This window comes from Diceros bicornis, chromosome 34, assembly GCF_020826845.1.
Source record: "Diceros bicornis minor isolate mBicDic1 chromosome 34, mDicBic1.mat.cur, whole genome shotgun sequence".
Classification (NCBI taxonomy): domain Eukaryota; kingdom Metazoa; phylum Chordata; class Mammalia; order Perissodactyla; family Rhinocerotidae; genus Diceros; species Diceros bicornis.
In genome coordinates this window covers 35307836-35329593 of record NC_080773.1, presented here as the reverse complement: position 1 = coordinate 35329593, position 21758 = coordinate 35307836, and the positions used below count along the sequence as shown (strand labels likewise).

Here is a 21758-nt window from a genome sequence, read left to right as displayed (position 1 = left end):
GCCATTTATTATAACTCAAAAAAAAAAAAAAAAAACCCTCCAAAAACCTAGATACAAACCCTAACAAAAACGTACAGAACCTCTCTGTTGAAAATTATAAAATGGTGATAAATCAAGAATTACTTAAATAAATGCAGTATATCATGTACTATGTTCATGATGATTCTCAACAAATTGATCTACAGATTTAAATCAATTTCTATCAAAATGAGAGCAAGATTTTCTGTAAAAATAGACAAACTTATCCTAAGATTTATATGGAAAGTCAAAGGAACTAGGAAAGCTAAATCAATTTTAAATAAAAATAAAGAGGAATCATTTTACTCAATTTTCAGATTTACCATGTAGCTGCAGAAATTAAACAATAGACTGCGAACAAAAAGTTGGAGTGTTAAGTGTCTAAAACCACACAAAGAATGGTTTGTCTTTTAAAAATCAAAGCCTTAAATAGTCTTAACTGGTGCAATAAAATGTGCCACTCATTCGTGTATCCTTATCTCCTTAAAATATCTTCCCTTAACTCTCTAACTCTCCTGACACTGGACAGCAATGAATGTACATACAAGACACATAAAGGGTCAAGGCCATTTGCTTCTGAAACATTCCCCTTGCCCCAAGTAAACTAAGGAATCCATGACAAAGTGCTGTAGACTTGATAGAGAAGTCTCAAACAAAGTGTGTTTGCATTTCATTTTCTTTTCTAAGTCCACTCCTCCTTGTAAAAAGACTTCCTGAGATAACACTGCAGTGTAAACTAAGGAGAAAGATGTAGCTGAAGGTTATCCTTGGTGTACAATAAGCACTGGTCTCTCCCTCATGGATGAATTCTGAGATACAGGATAAGGCTCTAGAGGCTGGGTCAATTTCTAAAACACGCCTTTACATGACAAGTAATGATCTGCAACAAAAGATTTTCTCACAGTGAAGATACTTGTGGGGTTTCTCTTTGGTTTTGGTATGTACGATCAGATGCTGTGGTAGATGTTTTCTCTGCCAAAGGCCTTTCCTCGGTGTTTACATTCAAAAAGTCTTTCCCCAAAAGGAGTTCTCGGAGGGTGACTGAGGTTGGTACACTTGTGAACGGTCTTCCCACTTCTGTTACACTGACAGAGTTTCTCCCAGAATGAATCCTTTGATGCTGAGTGAGAGATGAGCTGCGACTGAAGGCCTTTCCACATTCACTGCACTTATAGGGCTTCTCTCCAGTGTGGATAATGGCGTGTCGAATCAGGTTTGTGCTCCAGCAAAAGGATTTCCCGCACTCCATGCATTCATAAGGCTTCTCTCCACTATGAATCCGCTGGTGCCTCGTGAGGCCTGACCGACGGTTAAACGCCTTTCCACACTCCATGCACTCAAAGGGCTTCTCTCCGGTGTGGATGCTGAAGTGCCGAATGAGGTCTTTCCTAGTACTAAAGGCTTTCCCACATTCTTTGCACTCAAAAGGTTTCTCTCCAGTGTGGGCCCTTTTATGCAAGATAAAAGTGGAACAGTGGGTAAAGGCCCTTCCACATTCAGTGCACACAAAAGGCTTCTCCCCAGTGTGAATCCGCTGGTGCCTCTTGAGGTATGACCTGTGGTTGAAGGCCTTCCCACACTCAAGGCACTCAAAGGGCTTCTCTCCAGTGTGGATGACGTAGTGGTGAATGAGGGCTGCGCTCTCACAGAAGGCTTTCCCACATTCACTGCACTCATAGGGCTTCTCCCCAGTGTGAGTCTGCTGGTGCCACATGAGGTATGACTTGTGTTTGAAGACCTTGCCACACTCGAAGCATTCATAGGGATTCTCGCCACCGTGGATGATGTGATGTCGAAGGAATCCCGGCCTATGTCGAAAGACTTGCCCACATTCTTTGCACACAAAAGATTTTTCTCCAGTGTGTCTCCTCTTATGCAAGACAAAATTGGAGCGATGGGTGAAGGCCTTTCCACATTCATTGCACTTATAAGGCTTCTCTCCACTGTGAATCCGCTGGTGTTGTGTAAGATATGACTTTCGGTTGAAGGCCTTCCCACACTCCATGCACTCATAGGGCCTCTCCCCAGTGTGGATCATGTGGTGCTGAAGGAGGTGTGTGCTCTTAATAAACGTTTTCCCACACTCGGTGCATTCATACGGCTTCACTCCAGAGTGAATCTTCTCATGTCCAGCAAGGAGGTGTTTCTTGTTAAAAACTTTCCCACATTCATTGCATTTAAAGATATTTTCCTCTTCCCGAATGATGGGATCTTTACCTGATCCACATGAGTCATGGTCAAGAACAGCACCTCCCAGAGGGACAGGCTCCTGTACAATCCATGAACATACACCATCAGCTGTCCCTAAACCATCACGTTCAGGGCTCATTTTCCCAGGGAGCTTCTCCGTCCAGGGGTCTATCCCTGGTCTCAAGTCTCCTTCTTGCATTTCCAATGGCCCCTCCTGATCCTTGGTTTGGCCCACCTGGGAGTCCCCTGGGGCTCCTTGTGTTAGCTGTTCCTGGAGAGAGACTCCCTCAGACTGGGCTGGCTCACAAGTGGTAGGTTCTGTGGTCTTGGGTTTTCCTTCGTCACCTGAAAGAAAGCCAGTATACAACAGGGCCTGTTAGTAATGCCAAGATAGAAGAAACAAAATCAGCATTTCAGTGAAAAAAATGAAGATGAAAATATTGCCTCTGTGTCTGCTATGTTTTGCTACCTCTAAATCCCAGGATAGCAATTTCTTTCTTTCCTGGTCTTTGGACTGTTGAGACCTTGAAAGGGAGACGCGGGGGGAGAGGCTGGAAGAGGAGATGGAGGATCTGAAGTGAAGGTACCACCACAATTCCAGATTGGACGTGGCTGGACAGAGTAATAATGATGCTGTGTTTTGAGTGTCCTCTGAGTGAAGACATCCCACGCTGCTACAAGAACACTGGGAGGGGCCGGCCCCAGGGCTTAGCGGTTAAGTGCTTGCGCTCTGCTACTGGCAGCCCGGGTTCGGATCCCAGGCGCGCACCGACACACCACTTCTCCGGCCATGCTGAGGCCACGTCCCACATACAGCAACTAGGAGGATGTGCAACTATGACATACAACTATCTACTGGGGCTTTGGGGAGAAAAAGCGGAAAAAAAAGGAGGAGGATTGGCAATAGATGTTAGCTCAGGGCTGGTCTTCCTCAGCAAAAAGAAGAGGATTAGCATGGATGTTAGCTTAGGGCTGATCTTCCTCACAAAAAAAAAAAAAAAAAAAAAGAACACTGGGAAAGGGCATCTAACACAGCCCTGAGAGAAGCCACGAAGTGTGTAATGCGAAATTAACTTCCCCCAAGGAGAAGTCTGGTCTTTGTACCAACTCCAAATAAGTAACCTCTAAATTCTGGGTATCTCCAGAGTGACAGGAATGCCTGTTATTCATGGTAGGGCCCTAGGTAGTTTATGCTAAGGAGATGACTCAGGGTAAGGTCTGGCCGCATCAGAAAGACTGACCACGCAATGAGAAAGGTGGGGCTTTGAGTCATGAGGTATCAGCTGGACCTCTGGAAAGGGAAGGAGGACTGGAGACTGAGTCCCACTGGTAAAGACTCAATCAATCGTACTCAGGTAATGAAGGCTCAATAAAACTCTGGATACCCAGCCTCTGGAGAGTTTCCTGCGTTGGCAAAACTCCACCCACATCCTGCCATACATCAACACCAGGACGTAATGAGCTGCTGAGGACGCGGGAGCTTCGTGTTTGGAACACTTCCAGCCCCACATTCTGCATCTCTTCTAATTTGTATCCTTTATCTATAATAAAAATGACAGTGAGTATAGAAGGTTTTAGGGAGTTTTGTGAGTCTGTCTAGCAAATCATCGAACCTGATAGTGGTTTTGGGAAATCTCTGAACTTCTGGCTGGTGTCAGAAGACCTGGGCAGACTTGGCAGCCTTAGAGTTCTGTGTCCTTAACTCTGAGTTTGGCTAATTCTGTGCAGGAAGAGATCAGGGGAGTTTTCCAATAGGAGGAGCCCATGATCTGAGTCCTACTGGCACCATAAGAGTTGCCACAAAGAGAAGGTGGGAGGGGCACTGTAGCCTCAGAAGACAGAATGTACACGGCACTGCAGAACATGCGAGCACAGTGCTGATGAGAATCCAGGGGCAGGTGGGAACAGAGGGGAAGCTGATCCCCAAGGTTCTGACTTGGGTGACAGTGAGGACTCCCAGGACAGGGCTCATAAGGCAGGAGGTGAGCAGGACTGGGCTGGACATATTGAGTCTGGTATGCTTGAGGAACAGTTTGGTGAAAAGGCTAGCAAAATACACACAATCTAGATGGAGACAATGATAGCACTTTACTTGAAGACATTAAAGAGGTACAGCAGTGAATAATTAAATAATATAAAACCAGTAAGTCCACCCAAATGAATATATAAACTCAATACAATTCCCTGTAAAGTGCCAGTTGGGTTATTGTGGAACTTGGTAGTCTGACTGTAAGGTTTGTATTAAAGGCCAAAGAGGCAAGAATACAGAGAAGGGTACCTAACTAACCAGATAATAGTATCATGGGCTTACAGATTTAAGACACTGTAGTACCAGCACAGAGAAGACAAACAGGCAATGGAAACAGAACCGAGAGAGCTCAGGAGATACGCTCACACACATATGGAGTCTTGGTAGATGGCGGAGGAGGCAGAGTGGCTCAGTGGTAAAAGGAGAGCATGTGCAGTGAATGGAGCTAGAAAAATTGGTGACACGCTGGGAATGAATACACTGCATTCCCATCTCACACTCTACTTGACCTCCACCTCCAATTGAAGAGTCAAATGTCAAATGCCAAGTTCTAAAACTTTTAGAATAAAATAAACAAGAATATCTTTTTGATATTGGGGGTAAAGCAAGATTTTTATGCAAGACACAAAATCATTAGTAATTTAGAAATGTCATAAATTACACTACACTAAAATAAGAACCTCTCCACTCAACAAAATATACTTTAAAGAGTAAAAAGATAATTAAATAGTAGAAAATTATATTTGCAACATCTATCACTGACAAAAGTATCAGGAATGTACAAAGAAACCCTACAAATCAAAAGGCAAACAAGTCAACAGAAAAATAAGCATTCATCATAAAATGACATTTCAAAGAAGAAAATACAGACTGACCTAAAATCATATGGTAAGGTGCTGGAGCTTAACAATGAGAGAAATGCAAATCAAGACCAAATCAGATACAACCGTGTGTCCATTTGATAAGCAAAAATTAAGGAGCCTCAGAATATCAACTAGTGGACAGGATCTGATCCATGGAACCTCCTTTCTGTCCAGGTGGAAGAGTAAGTTGGTGCAGCCTCTTTAGACAACAATCGCAGTTATTGTGTAAACTTGAAAATTTGCATAGCCTATAATCCATTTCACTGGGAGGAACATCAGACACCCCTAGTCATGTGCAAGATGACCAACAGACATGAATGTTCTTGGCAGCAGTGTTTGTGATTGAAAAGATGTAAGAAACTAAATGCCCCAGAGAGGGGATGAATACAATGTGAGACAGGCGCATTTTTTATTTATTTTCTTCAACTGTAAGGACTTTCAGAATATTTTTATGTTGAATAGAGAAAGGATCAAGTTACAAAACAAGCAGAATATAACTGAAGAAAGAATTTCCCTGAAAAGGTGTGGTCTAGACTCTAGCTCAAGCCTTGGCCATGGCCAGCACCAAAACCTCTCCTGCTGGGTCAAAGGAGACGCCACAGACATGACAGTCTAAATCACACAGTAGAAGGAGACAGACTTTACCTTCAACATGAAAACTTGCTGACAGATCCTTAGCCAAATGCTGAGACATCTGTGGGAAGTGGTAGCTGTCTGGATGGTAGGATATGGGGAGTGGTGGAGGTAGAGGTGTGAGGAATTCTCTGAGGCTGTATCTAGTCTTCCAACCTGCGTCTAACCAATCACTCAGACTTGGGAGGTGGGAGGAGTGAACAACATAGGGGGTCCTTGCCAGGCAGGTTGACTTTGGGTGCCTTTGAGATATTCAAGTAGAGATGTGGGATTGAGGAGAGGGCAGAAGGCCTAGAACAGATTCTGAGGGGCTGTGGAGAGAACGGACAAAGCAGCCCAAGGCACCAATAGAGGGGAGAGAACATGACTCTGTGGTGGCACCAGTCACCACACACGACAGCCCCAATGCCCTCAGCAGTCCAGGTGTGGGGGCAGAGGTGGTCAAATGTCACCTTGAGGTTTTACCAATGAGGAGGGACAGAAAGACAGAGAACAAGGGAGGGCTTCTGAGATTCTGACTGACGCTCAGAGGAGGGGTGGATGGAGAAGGTGGGAAGGGGGTAGGCAGAGTGTAGCTGGAGAGAGGGACCAGGAGAGGAAGAAAGGCCCTTTCCTCAGAGTGCAGAGGGACACGTGAGACACCTTCTTTATTCCGACCAATGTGACAGGAATGACACCAACAGCTTACTGTCATGATGGCTCAGAGGCTGTGCTAGGCAGTTTTCTGCATTAATGCACTACGTGATTACATCCCCAACAACCCAGTGACATAGAAGCTATTATTACTAGCATTTTCTGGAACACAGTGAGAGTAGCAGACCACACTCACCCAACTCTTTGCTCCTCTCCTTGGACACACAGCTCGGCCTCCTTTCCCAGCCCCAGGCACCCAAGTGAGGCCAGATGCCTAGTTCCTGTCAGTGGGATGTGAGGGGACCTGGTGTCTGTGGGAGTGGGTGTGACATCTCCCTTGCCCCTCTCCAGTCTCCTCTGCCAGCTGGAGGGTGTCAGGACAACCTTAAAGCCACATGTTAACACACAACGGACCTGGGTCCCTGCCTGCTGACCCACATGCACCTTGGTGTGAGTGAGGAAACCAGCTTCCACACGCTGAGCACCGAGATCCTGGAGTATGTCTGATACGGTAGCTAGCTTTAACTTAGCCGAACTCATACACAAACACACGATGAGATCCTGCAACTTTGCTAGATCCACAGAGCAGGTGATTGGCAAGCCAGGCTTTCAGCCCAAGCAGTTGGGGCCCAACACAGATCTTAGCTCACACCTCTGCTCTCTGGGAGGACAGAAGGCCCATGGGCCAAAGGACTCCATGGCGTCCAAACCACCAGAGGCCACGACAAGAAGCTTCCCCAGGGAACCACGGCCAGTGGTCTCCCCAGGTCTCCAGCCTGCAGGCTCTCCCAGCTGCCCACACCTGGGCTCCTACCTGCACAGGTGCTTTGGGAGAGGTCTTTCTTCACAGTCCACAGCTCCTGCCCGTGCTCCAGCTGGTAGATCAGCTCAGGTCTGGGAACAGGACACCCTGTTCATGGAGAAGGAAAGAGGACACACAGGGCTTTTGTGAAATGAAACAAAACTTCTCAATCTAGTCTGGGACTTCAGGATGTGGACCAGACCTCGGAATAGAGCTGCTCCCATCCACACAAACAAAATACTGACCTGCGACTCAGAAACTAAGGGCACAAACACCATCACTGGGATCCAAAGACTTTAGACAGTAACGCTGGCTGTGTAGACAGCACCTACGCCCTCTGACTTTCATCACAGATTCCCAGTGTATTGAGTTGTAGTCACGGAAGCCAAGGAATATGATCCCCCTTCCAGAAGATATTTTCTTTTTTTTTTTTTTTTTTTAAGATTTTATTTCTTTCTTTTTCCCCAAAGCCCCAGTAGATAGTTGTATGTCGTAGTTGCACATCCTTCTAGTTGCTGTATGTGGGACGTGGCCTCAGCACGGCCGGAGAAGCGGTGCATCGGTGCGCGCCCGGGATCTGAACCCGGGCCGCCAGCAGCGGAGCGCGTGCACTTAACCGCTAAGCCATGGGGCCGGCCCTGAAAGATATTTTCTTACTAATTCAAGTAAGTGGGTCTCAACCACCTGTGAATGAAAACCTCCTGGGATGTCTGGCTCACATTCAACTGAAAGCAATCTCTGCAGGTGAGGCCTGGATGTTAGCAGATTTAAGAACCTCCCCAGACGATTCTGGCATCAAGGGAGGGTTGAAATAGCCTTGTCTCCACCAACTTGCCAGTGGCATTCCTCAATCACCAATAGTTTGAGGCAGGCAGGTGACCCACACCAGCCACTCTGTGAGGAGAAAGCTTTATTCCAGGATGGCTGAATGAGGGATCTGCCGCTCCCATTGTCTTGTAGCATCCTGGGGCTTTTGTGCAGGAATCTGCCTAAGGACCTAGACCAAGGAGAGGAAGCAAAGAAACAGGGAACTGGGTTGGTACCCACCAACCCGGAAGCCAGCCCCACGTCTAAACTTCTTAGGTGAGACAACAAATTTCCTTCAGGATGAAGACTGAGCTGCTCCGTCACACGCAGCCAAACATGGATGTAGGGGGAAAAAAGACACAAGGTGTCTATAGAGAAGTCATTGAGAGAGACACCAGGTCCCACAGAAGGCTCCTCTGTCAGATCCTGAACCGCAGCACGCAGCCCAGGATTCATTAGTTGTCACTTAGTAAACACACACTCATGTCTGCTACATGCCCAGCATAGAACTCAGTGATGGGGCGGGAGAAAGGTGAATGAGACCTTCCCTCAGCTCTGTCAGGTGTCATTCCCCCCTGTGACCTCAGGGCCTTTGCACATGTTGGCCATTCTATATGGAACGCTGTTCTCTCCCCACCTTGCTCCATCTAGCTAACTTGAACTCTTTGGGTCTCAGCTCAAATGTCACTGCCTAAGAAGACTTCACTAAACTGTGGCTCCTGAATCCAGGTATTTAATCAATCTGCCACATTGCTGTGGAATTTTTAATGCTAATAGTAAGTCAAAAACTAATATTTATATGGTGTAACCATATCCCAAGGAACATGCCAAGCTATTTAAATGCACGTCATTTAAAATTGAATAAATCAATGGAATAATATAAGACAAAATATGTGTCTTCATTGATCTAAGTCTTTTTTCCGATCCTAAGTAAAGTATTGAAGGAGTGCTCCTCGGGTCCCTTTTGTAGTCTAAAAGTGTGATCATCTAAGTCTTCAAGGGCTGTCATTCCCCACTTGGTACCTTATCTGGAAGAGATGATCCCATCAGTCTGATTTTCTGTGGTCAGGAGACCAAGTTTCTGGGCTAGTGACCCCAGGGCATCTAGGATAACTGGCTGTTGTACAAGCTAAGGTCCCCCCAGAGAGTGTGCTGGGAATGGAAGTGTGCCAACAACCCTGAAGTCAGTGGTGGCTGCTCAATGAGTTACTCTCCCTCCCATCTATAGGAGACTGATGGCATCGGCCTGTCCTTTCAAGAGGGCCTCCCTGGTGAAGGGTCTAGGCACTGGTCCCTGGTGCAATACAGGGATGCACCGGCGATGTGGCGTGGGGCGCCCTCCTCACAGATGCCATGGCACAGACGAGGCTTAAACTGCTTCAAGGGCCAGTCTTGTTATTGTTGCTGCCTTACTGCTGAGGCAGTCTGTCCCCCGACCCAGCAGGGTACAAGGGATCCCACCCTTGGAGACTGGCGGTTCAACTATAATGGAGTATCTTGTTCCTGCTTCCCATTGAGAAACTGAGGTGGTTTCTCAATTCATTTGAGATTGTACATCCTCTGGCCAATGTGTCTGGGTGCTTCTGAGTGCTGCTGCCTATCAGCATTCTAAGAGTCTCCTCCTTCAAACCAAACCTTCACACAATCAGTCACACAACCACTGCTCTCCCAGATGTAAGCCCCGGCCCCTGTGCGGTTGTTTGGGACACCCCAGAAAGGGAGGCCGCCACTCAGCACAGGCCACTTGGGACTGCCAGGAGCTTATCAGGTAAATAACCTAAATAAAAGAAAGAAAAATGGTTGGAGAAAAAGAGGTGACCAAACAAAAGAGGAAGAAAAAAAAGATTTTGTTTGGAAAGGGAAAAAAAAAAAAAAGAAAAACGGGGGGTACTAATCCCAGGGAGGCTGCTGCCAGACCAGGCCCCTCCCACCTTCCTCTCATCAGCAAGAGACAAAATAAAAACCAAGGCTTCAGCGGGCCAAAGCCCAATAGGAAAAAAAAAAAAAGGGAGGGGTCTTTAAAGCTTATGTACCCAGCAAATGCCAGGTCTAGCAAACAGAATACTCGTTCTAGACTATTGATTTAAAAACAGTAACAAAAAACAAACCCCTAGATACAGGGGGAAAAATACAAGGAATCCAAATAATATACAACATGTAACTAAATTAAAATACTGTCTATAATTGGACCCAGCCAGAAATCCAAAATTTATATACCAAAAATTCACATAATTTACATAACAAATTAGATAATAATTGCGTATATAGCATAAATACAATAAAATTTATATACTAAAAAATTTGGCATTACAAACACAAAACAAGGAACTGATTGGTTTTGTGCCTCTACAATATAGGTTCTAAATTAACTTCAGAATTTGCTAAAATGCACCAACTGACAAACTTCATGAACTTAATACTGGGGCTCAAAATACAGCTATACGTTGGAATTTCACTAAATTTAAACATTGTACTCCCCAATCTTAAAAAGTAACTAAATATACAGGGGCACATATGTATGGTGACAAATAAAAACTAGACCATTGATGGTGAACATGATGCAGCCTATACAGAAACTGAAATATAATAACATACACCTGAAATTTACACAATGTTATAAGCCAATATGACCTCAATAAAATAATTTTTTTTTTAAAGTTACTAAATACAGGGGGCCGGCCCCGTGGTGTAGCGGTTAAGTGTGCACGCTCCACTGCCAGCGGCCCAGGTTCGGATCCTGGGCACGCACCAATGCACTGTTTGTCAGGCCATGTTGTGGCGGCGTCCCATATAAAGTGGAGAAAGATGGGCACAGATGTTAGCCTAGGGCCAGTCTTCCTCTGCAAAAAGAGGAGGATTGGCATGATGTTAGCTCAGGGCTGATCTTCCTCACGATAAATAAATAAAAGTTACTAAATATAAAATAGCAAAAATAGGTATGCCTCATTCTAACTGTAGCCTTGCCTAAATTTCCCATAGTCATAGTACCCACTGCCCCCTACTGGGCATAGATGCTCTGACACAATACACTATTAAATAAATTTTTGGCACTTACAAATTGGCTGGATAAAATGGGACCCTATAGACCCCAGTTAAAATAGCTAATAGGCTCAACATAAGTTGAAAAAGGGCCTTCGGAAAGTAAAACTTACTGTATAAAACGTAATTAATAAAGGGGTGACTATCACTGCTGCTTCTCCATTTACAGCCCTATTGTGCCTGTTCTTAAACCTCGGAAAGATAAAGGGCACCTCCTGGTAGGTTACCACAACCTTAGCACTGTGGTCTCGTCCATTAGGCTCCCTGTTATGGACTGAACTGTGACTCCTAAATTTCCTATGTTAAGCCCTAACCCCCAATGTGATATTTGGGGATAGGGCCTTTAAGGAGGTAATTAAGGTTAAGTGAGGTCAGGGGGTGGGGCCCTAATGTGGCAGGTCTGGTGTCTTTATAGAACAGAAAGCCTGGCTCAGCCAGAGAAAAGGCCAGGTGAGGACACAGAAAGAAGGTGGCCAGGAAGAGATCTTCATCGGAAACTGATCTGCTGGCACCTGGATCTGGGACTTTCACCCTCCAGACCGTGTGACAATAAACTTCTGTTGTTTAAGCCACACAGTAAACGCAGCCTGAGCTGACTAATACAGTCCACATACCCAATATCCAATATCATTAAAATTACTAATGTTATCCAGTCGACAACCAGTAATTATTTTGTGCTTATAGACTTGGGTAATATGTTCTGTCCGGGGCCTATTTCAACAGCCTCTCAGCCAGTCTCCTTCCCGTGGGAAGGGAAACAGGACCCCTTTTCCAGGCTACCTGTGGGCTAGCTCAGTAGCTCTGCCATCACACACAGTCTCTGCACACAAGATCTCAACTGCGCCCACCTTTCTCCGGGAGCACAGAGGTGACTTGACACTGACGAGAGCCTTGTCCAAGGAGACTCATTTGACATACTCATTATGGATATGTAAGTCCAACATCTTTTAGTCCTTTTGGGGACTAGTTTTAGACAATAATGCTATTTAGTATTATTTTGGGCCTGGTGGCAACATATTCCTCATTTATAAATTTCACTTAATCTCACTGATACTGATACTTACAAATCAGCCCACCTTCAATGGGGATCCCTCCAACAAAGGCTCTAAGATCTATTCAAAATACGTTGAACATTCATTCCCATTAGTGCCCTCGGAGACTCCTTCACTGAAAAGGCACTGACCACCTCTCTTCCTGCAGTCTCCGAGTCCCTATGATGGCCCTAAATTGCCCCAGGGCTTCTGACAGAAGAAACTGTCCCCCTCAGCCTCGTACTATACACTACTAAAACGACAAGGACTAACTACACACTAGGCTCTCCTGGAAATAGAGGCTCTCACAGACCCTGCGCTGTGACCCCCACACCCAGGTGGGTCATGGAAACAGCACATCACAGGCTCACACAGCTACCAGAGCCCCAACACAGGACAGAACCCAACCTGGGCCCTCGCGTGTATTCCATCTGCAGGAGGGATGGCCTCCCCTCTACTCAGTCCTCTGCCAGATGCCAGGGTGCTGGAGGTCACCTCTCCCCCAGACCCCTTGGCTACCCAGGGAGCCCTTGGGATTAACTTAGTGAATAATAATGGGAGTTCGTGGACTATAAGAAAGACACTGCTAACCACCATACGTGATGGAGCTCAGTGGAATGTTACTACTTTCCATCCCTTAGGCATGATGTCCTAAATAAAAAATGGGGCTTAAGAAACAATACTCGGGGCCAGCCCCGTGGCTTAGCGGTTGGGTGCATGCGCTCCGCTACTGGCGGCCCGGGTTCGGATCCCAGGCGCGCACCGACGCACCGCTTCTCCGGCCATGCTGAGGCCGTGTCCCACGTACAGCAACTAGAAGGATGTGCAGCTATGACATACAACTATCTACTGGGGCTTTGGGGGGAAAATAAATAAATAAATAAAATTATATTTAAAAAAAAAAAAAAAGAAAGAAACAACACTTGGCCAAACTTCCGAGGGTCATCTTAGCACCAGGTGCCCTGACCAACAAATGGCCCCATCTTCACGTTCATCATAAACGCATGGGTCATTGCCTAAAAACTGTCCCCTTCAGGGTAAAGAACTCTGGGAATCTCTTGACTCACAGTTACCCCAAAATAAGTCAAAATCACAAGTCTCTACACATACAAGGCCTTGTCAGGGCACTCCTTATTCCCTTCGGAGTTAGAGACTTAACTGATAATAACAAAGACACACATTTCACTTCTCAAGTTACACAATGCTGGGCTCCTGAAAGAAGCATTCAACAGAGCTTTCCTGGCCCTCACAGGCCCCAAACAGCTGGTTTATCGAAAAGACATAATGCTCTCCTCCAGCTTCCAAATTCCAACCTGACAAACAAACCCCTAGACGGTCTCTATCTTGCCCCCAGCCTCAATCTTTCTGGTCTGAGGCCCTTGGCCTACTTAATCTCACACTCACTTTAACCTTCTGGGAGCCTTCAGGTTCCCACTGCCCTTCCCTATACTTGAAGGCGAATGGGCCTCACCTCCATGTATCCAAAAACCCATTCTATATGAGGCCCTTCAAAATGCCTCCCCCTACAGTTACACAATTTCAAGTTTGTCACCATCCCATGAATGCTGGAGGCCAGATTGAGGGAGCAAACTCTCCTAGGACCTATTAACCATGGATTGTCCCACAGGCCAGGCAGCTGCTCATCTGATATGTAACCTATCTGAGCCTGAACTTAAAAAACAAACAAAGAAAAGAACCCCAGAAAAAAACCAAACCTTGATGTGCAGCCTCACACCATTCTGATAACTGCTGGTTTTATTACTACTGGTCCGGGTTCTTTTGTTGGCTTACAGCTCGGAGGCCCAAACCCTACAAGTAAACCACTGTCTCAACCTAACATGGCAAAGGCTGAGGCCCACATCAACTCGAGTGGGTACCCACTTGGAGAGGTACCCCAGTCCCATATCCAGGCAACATTGTCCCAGAACAAGACCTCAACGATGAAGCTGACGTCACCGGGGACACTAAAACCTTCACACCACGGTCGCCCAAGGACCACCTCTCCTGGGACAGCAATTAGACCTGGGACCTTCTGCTCTCTCCTTTTGATATTAGGAATTCTATTACATTCCTGAGCTTGCTGCTACTTTCTTAGCCCATGATCCTGGTGTATTTCTTGCCTTCTGTCAAAGGAAAATCTGACAGAGGTTGCTGCTGTGACATTTTAAAAATTAATGGAGATTACTGCTTTCCCCGGGAGGCACCTGCCTCATATCAATCAATCCCTTAAATTCCTGGAGAGAGGGGCACCCACTCTCCCAAGCCTTCTCCTACTATCACCCCAGCTCTCATCATGACCTCCTTCCCTTGGTTATACACCGTGATATAACAAGAAATATACACTTGGTCTTTGTCCCCATTCCTGGCACATAGCACCTAAAACCCTTCAAAATTCCTAAGCAACAGAAGCATCTTTTTTTGTGTGTGTGTGTGTGAGGAAGATCAGCCCTGAGCTAACATCCATGCCAATCCTCCCCTTTTTGCTGAGGAAGACTGGCCCCGGGCTAACATCCGTGCCCATCTTCCTCCACTTTACGTGGGAGGCCACTACAGCACGGCCTGACAAGTGGTGCGTCAGTGCGCACCCGGGCTTCCAAACCCGGGCATCCAAACCCGGGCTGCCAGCAGCGGAGCGTGGCACACTTAACTGCTACACCATGGCCCGCATCTTTTGTTATATTTGGTTTTTGTCCTCAGAAGAGACAAAGGTGAAAGGAGCATCTTTTGTTATTTCTAACAAGTTTCTTTCCACCACATCTGAGTTAATGTTAATGAGTTGACTTTTGGAAGGCCCCTAAGGAGGAGGGGCTGGTCACCAGGGGAACCAACTACCTGACTGGAGAGTTGGAACTTCAGCCTCACCCCCTGACCTCTGTGGACAGGAGAGGAGCTGGAGGTTGAGTTCAATCACCAATGGCCAGTGATTTCATCAATCACACCCACCTAAGGAAGCTTCCTTAAAAACCCTAACTCAAGTGGTTCAGAGAGCTTCCAGGTTGGTGACCACATCAAGGTGCCGGGAGGGTGGCAAGCCTGGAGAAGGGACGGAAGCTCAGCGCCCCAGCCTGCAGACCCTGCCCTATGCATCTCTTCCATGTAGCTGTTTCTGATTTGTATCCTTTATATAAACAGATAACAAGTAAGGCACTTTGCTGAGCTCAGTGGGTCGCTTTAGCAAATTACTGAACCTGAGGAAGGGGTCATGGGAACCTCTGATTTATAGCTGGTTGATCAGGACAGGTGACAACCTGGACTTGTGACTGGCATCTGAAATGGGTGGGTGGGAGGTGGAAGGGCTGTCTTGTGGGGTCTGTGCTAACTCCAGGTAGTGTCAGAACTGCTTGGTGTGGAAAACCCATACATTCGATGTCATGAGTAGAGAAAAAGAAGTTTTTTACTTTTACACATAAATACCACACGCGCACGTGTGTGTGTACATATATATACGCATACATAAAATTCATACTTTTAGCGCACTTTACAACGCCACTAAGATGTGTGACATCCTCAACAACTTCAGATTGATTTTCTTGGCTAACGCTATATAAACAGGAAACTTAGTTATGGGCCTGGCCTGCAGGGACTTTCTGTGTCTCTACTTGTTGTGTTCCTCCTTTCCACTCTCATAATGAAATATTTTCTATACTCTTTAGGGCAACTTATGCAGTACTTTCTAAAAATCTCCACTATCATCACTCTGAAGTTTCCTTAACATGATATCAAAACATTGAAGGACCAATTATTTAACCATTCCTTTAAAAAATTTGTTATTTTACAATGTGTTGACAGCCGGTGGGCCTTACCCCTCCCAGGGCTAGCTAATCCCTAGCATAACAATTTCTCTTGGAGCACACCTTTCACATGCAAACCAACAATCCAAAGCCACACCCCACCCACCTCATCTAACTCACATACCAAGCCAATATTTCCTGGCCCTAAATCAACCCAAATCCAGGTTCCAGACAACCGGGGACAGCCCCTAGTACCCCAAAGACCACCAGAAATATTCAAAGGAGTCAGTTCTAAGCTGTCCCCTGCCCTACCGTGCCTTTCCCACAGAAACCCCCATAAATGTTCTGGGTCATGCTTTCTTTCCCCTCAATCCTGGTTTTCCTCCTGGCCAACGCTGTGCTTCCCTATGTGACCCTGGGAGACACAGTGTGTCCCTTCTCCCGAGAGAGCCGTAGTAAGTTGTTCTTTCCCTGGCATTACCCCTCCACATTGTCGGTTACTAAGTCACCTCCATAAAGTGAAATCCCACAGGTACAAACTGATATAGTGAGAATGCTGTGAGAATTACATGAGTGGATCATGAACAATGTCTGAACACACCTGACATGTGGTCAGTGCTCAAACAGCAGTAGTAACTACTTTTCTTAAAAGTGACCCACTTTTTATTTTTCTTAGATCTCTTCAAAAAAGGAATCTTGCGGGGGCCGGCCCTGGGGCATAGTGGTTAAGTGCGTGCGCTCCACTGCTGGTGGCCTGGGGTTCGGATCCCCGGCGCGCACCGATGCACCGCTTGTCAGGCCATGCTGTGGCCACGTCCCACATAAAGTGGAGGAAGATGGGCACAGATGTTAGCCCAGGGCCAGTCTTCCTCAGCAAAAAGAGGAGGACTGGCATGGATGTTAGCTCAGGGCTGATCTTCCTCACACAAACAAAAAAAGAGAATTTTGCGTCACTCTGCTAAATGGGAAACTGAGTCCCCTGCATTGCTGGCAGGTCACCCTGAAAATGCAGCCCTGCAATCAAAGTGAGGTTGTTAAGGCCCAGCAGGCTCGTGCTGCCTGCTCAGGGCTGTGAGCCTCAGGCAACTCTCTCTCTTGAAAAGGGGAAAGTAGCAATAGTTGGAGCGGGTAGGGGAGTGAAGAAGGGGTGTCCTGAACCCAGACTTTGCATCAACAACAACAGGAAGCAGAAAGAGAATAAATAAAGGAATGGCTTCCTCAGTGTCTCTCTCAGTGCCAGCTGTTGAAGCGTCTCGGCACTCTCTGAAACAGGGTTTCTCAACCTGGCATGATTATTTAGGTCGAGATAATTCTTTGTCTGGAGGACAGAAAGGAAGCTGTCCTGTGCATTATAAGGGTGTTTAGTGGCATCCCAGGTCTCACACCAGATGTCAGTAGCATCCACATCACAGGTGTAACAAGCAAAAATATCTCCAGACATTGCTGAATTTCTTCTGGGCAGCAACATCACTCCTGAGAACCACTGGACGAGAAGGTTTTAAACAGGAATGTGAAAGAAAGTGAGCAGGATGGGGAGACCCTCCATGAGATGTGGCGGTCAGGACAGAGCCGAGTGAGGTGGTGACTATGCTGAGCAGGGATGGCTGTATGAAAGGCTGAAGTGCCAAAGAAACTCACCAGGCAGACAGAACAGCAAGCGCATGTGCAAACGTGCTGGGGAAAGAGCAGGGAGACAAGCACGGCGGGAGAAGAGAGAGCTCGGGGAGAGCAAGTGAAGAGCCATCAGGACCAGATGCTGAACTTTTTATTTTAAAAGGTTTCCTTACAAAATTTAACCTATCATACTTTTCTAATTCTGCTTTCTCTATTTTCACTGACACACAACATAACTCCAGCTCTCTAAAATAGGTATGTCTTACTCTGACCCCTGGACATACAGCCCTCCTTTTCCTCAAATCGAGTGGTCTATAGTGATTATCCTCAAGCTGAAAAACATCTAGGCTGGTGTTTCTCAACACTGGCACTCTGACATTGTGGGCTAGAAAATTCTTTGTTGAAGGGGGCTGTCTTGTCCATCGTAGGATGTTTAGCATCATCTCTGGACTCTACCAACCAGATGCCCGTACTGCCCCCACCCAGGAGTGACAATCAAAAGTGGCTGCAGACATTACCAAATGTCTCCCAGGGGGGTGAAACCACCGAGTATTGAGAAGCATTTCTCTAACTTTTCTCTTGTGCTAGCAGAGGATCTCGGTCCTGGACTTAGGAAACCAGATATGATCGTGAAGGCACAAGAGAATAAAGAAGCCCCATAACCCATAACCGAGATCACACTCGGTTATGTGCCAACAATACCTGCTGGCACTGAAGGCAAAGGCCTCCTGGGGCCTGCCTGACTCACCCTCTTCCTGGAGAACATCCCAGCACTCACAGCCCTGTGAACTGGGCTGTACGGGACACTTGAGCCAACCAGGCTCAGTCAGGTCCCTCTCTGGAACGTGAAATAAGAACCTCAGACAGAGGCCAGTCTGTGCTGGGCACTGGGGACAGAGGTTCAGGGAAGTATGGGCTCGGGTGGCCATTCCTGCCTAAGGGACACCCCAGAGAGCCCAGCAGCAGAGAAGGAAAGAGAAACAATATAAACATGCAAGGAAGTAGAGACAAGGAACCTGGGGGCCACAAAGGGCAGGGACTGAGGTGGCCAGTCCTGTCACAAACTCGCTGAGGAGAAAAAGCCATTCTGAAATGACAGCGACATGAGCAGACCCAGAGAGAGAAGCCAGGACAAGAGACTCAGAAGCCAGGGCATAATCATGGTGGTTCCCAGTTCTCATGTCAGTCACTCAAAGGGCCCAACCGGAAATCCTGCCTTTAGGTTCCTTACATCACTTTCTAGGAGCCAAAGGGGAACTGTTTCTTGCCCAAAGAGACACAGGGAGACCAGGCAGGAAGAGGTGAGTCTAGAAAAGGACTGAAGCTGTGGGAGGAGGGAGAGAGGGCTCCTGAGGTCTTCTTGACCAGCTGAGACGGAGCCAGAGGTTGGAATGAAGGAAGTGGCAAGTCCCCCCAATGGTGGAGTGGGGGCGCCTTACCCAGAGACACCAGGAGCCCACAGTTTTCTAGCATCACCTCCTGATACAGGGTCCTCTGGGCCAGGTCCAGCTGCCCCCATTCCTCCTGGGTGAAAATCACGGCCACATCATCGAAGGTCACAGACACCTGGAAAGTCAAATAGAGGCAGTAGCATTAGCCTTAGGGGTGTTGGACGGGATCAGAGCTCCTCTCTACATTACTGGTAAAGGTGCAGAGAGATCAAGGTCCTAATCACCGAGTACCTCCTGAGAGCTGAACTCTGTGCTGGGCTCAAGGGGGAGGCGGTCAATGCTTTGGACATAACACAATAGTATAAGACAGAGAAGCTTCCCATGCAGCAGGCATCGGAAAATGACAGAAGACAATGGAAATGACATGTAGACTGTGACACGCAGATTGTAAGTGCTCTGGGACAGCAGAAAAATGAGAAAATAATGATAATATTATCAATGATGGTAAATGAACCAATACCCCAGCCTCACTGGTCCTGCTAGACGCCTGCCTCTCGCCAAGGGCTTCACATTCCGGTTAAAGCAACTAACAGTCCTCAGTCCTTAACTCAACCTCCTGTAGTTGGCATCCAAAATCTGGAAACCCCGACGCTTGTCAGCTCTGCTACCTTGGAGACATCACTTCATTTCTCTGAGTCTGGATTTCCGGATCAATACAATAACGGCTCCCACTTCACCAGTAACAGTTGTGAAATTTAGACAAATACCTGGAGTGCTTTCAGGTTTTCGTTAATTCTCCCACAGACCCTGAGGTCAACATTTCATCACCTCCATGCCAAGTCCTGAGGCTATTGGACCTCCACCCCTTCACGGTGTCTCCAGTCTCACAAACCAGGAGCAATATATTAACACAGGTTACTCTAGCACAGGGTCTAACAGAGTAAACCAACACTCCTCCATTACCAACGTGAATACATAGTAATGAGGTTGTGAAGCATTTACACCAACTCTCGCTGTTCAATCCATTACTGTCACCCCTGAAAATACTTCTGTGAACAGGGACAGAAAAGCAGAGACCTCACCACTGAACTCACAGGAGAGGCACCTGAAGGGGTGGCACCTACCCGGGTAATGGCAGGGCCTGGACCAGCTCCCCACACCCCCTGGTCCCCTTGGTCTCCCAGACTCCCAGGGAGATTCCCCAGTGAACCATTAGCCTTTTTTTCCTTCCTGAGTTCTGACAGCACTTATCTCTGAGACCAGGATACTTCAGGACCAGAAAGCACAAATGGCCAAAGACAACACAAGCTTTGGCCATGAGAATAAGAGCCTCTGTCCTGGCTGAGGGCGGGTGGAACATCCTACAAAGGCCACACAATCTCGCCTTCCCAAGACATGTCTCAACAGCTGGGGAGAACCACCGCAACCTCACAGGCCCTTTTGGGCCTCCTTAAATCACCAATACACCGTGCCTTTGTTCATACACTGCTCTCTGCCTGGAAAGCCCTGTCTCCCCTTCCCCCAATACCCACGGGCACCTGTTGGAAGAACAGGTGGGCCAGCGTAGATCCTTGCAGAACAAGGTGGGAGTTGGGATTTACTCCAAGTATGATAGGAGCCCCTGAAGGAAGCATCACTCAGTCGTTCCACAACCTAGGAAGCATCTGTCAGAGCCCAACACCGTTCAGGACTGGGGATCAATTCTGCGGTAAACCAGCTCTGCGTGCCGAAACACGACAACTGCGAAGATAAACCCGGTGGACGGCTTGGCTCCCGGCCCCTTCAGGAACCGTCCCCGCCCTCGCAGAAAAGAATTCCGAAGTCGCCGTCCACTTACCTGTGTCTGAGCGGAGGACGCCGCCGCCATCGTGGGACCCCGAGAGTCGAGCGACGCTGGGGGAGCGAACACCGGGTGACCTGCTGACCCCCACAGCCTCGCCCGGGGACTTCGGCGGACTGTCGCACTCCGCGCCGCCGAGTCCTTCTAGAAAAGGCGCCCGAGACCCAGGGCGCCGCCCTTGGCGACGGCGGGGAGGGAGCGCGGCTGCAGAGGGCCCGAGAGGCTGCGGCCCGGCGAGCGAGCAGGGGACACGCCCGGTATACGGAGTCGCGGCCCGAACAAAGACGCGACGGTGATTCCTATCCTCCTGCCCAGCTCGGTCGTGACGAAAGGCTCGAGAACCTGAGCTAAACCGGCCCTCATCAACCCAAGCCCGCCCGCGACCGAACCACAGAGACAAATGGCGTCCTCCCTGGGAAACCCGGAAGTCCCGCCCACGTACGTGGCCGCAGGGAACGCCCCTGTCCCAGGCCGTAATTGGCTAGCACCCCTCAGGCGCACAGTGCACAGCCTTCTGGGTAGTGTAGTTTCCTCACTATACCCACTATCTTCTTATACCCACTATCTTCTTATAGCCACTATACGCACTATCTTCCTCCGCGCAGGCGGCGCACTAGGAACCGAGAGCCGCCCGGCCCCGCCCCCTTACGGAGGGCGCAACTCAGAAGGAACAAGGGGTGGGGGAACGCGTGCTTTCTGTGCCTGGGAAATTGAGGCTCGGCATGCAGGTTCGTTCGCCCAGGGTCAGGGCCAGTGCAAAGGGCGGAACCGGGCCCTCGGCTCGCGGCTCACCTGGTGACTTCGCCTTCCGGTCACCTCCTACTGTACTGGGGAATAGACAAAAAGTAGCTTAAAAGTCTTCCCGAGTAGGATGCCGGAAGACCGCTTGGTGCGTAGCGCCTCACTGACCGCGCTCTCCTGGGCCTTCTTTGACCCGGAGCCTCCTTCATATGATGCGTGAACTTCTGAGTCACGTAGTTGGCCCAGATCCCCCGAAGAGTGGATTTGCTGTCCCTTGAGGTGGGGAGGCCACAAGTGGAGGAAGCTTGGGGGAAAACTCAAAACTCCAGTTTCGAGCATGGCCACTTTGAAATGTCTGTGAGATCACAAAGCGTGTGTGACGTAGGCGTTTCAACC

General features: G+C 47.9%; 1 protein-coding gene across 3 annotated transcripts; it reads right to left on the bottom strand.

Annotated features, from left to right (window-relative positions):
- LOC131397490 (zinc finger protein 264-like) lies at positions 1–21020 on the bottom strand. Of its 3 annotated transcripts, XM_058530444.1 has the most exons (5): positions 20619–21020; positions 20320–20521; positions 18830–18956; positions 7181–7276; positions 1–2553 (listed from the first exon to the last, which is right to left on the bottom strand). In XM_058530444.1, exons 2-5 carry the CDS (start codon positions 20413–20415, stop codon positions 917–919), a joined length of 1956 nt encoding a protein of 651 aa, XP_058386427.1. In that variant the 5' UTR covers positions 20416–20521; positions 20619–21020; the 3' UTR covers positions 1–916. The 3 variants fall into 3 exon arrangements, with proteins under 3 accessions (XP_058386427.1, XP_058386430.1, XP_058386429.1); XM_058530447.1 differs by lacking the exon at positions 7181–7276; XM_058530446.1 differs by lacking the exon at positions 20320–20521 and having other exon boundaries at positions 20619–21019.
- Positions 21021–21758: the final 738 nt, after the last annotated feature.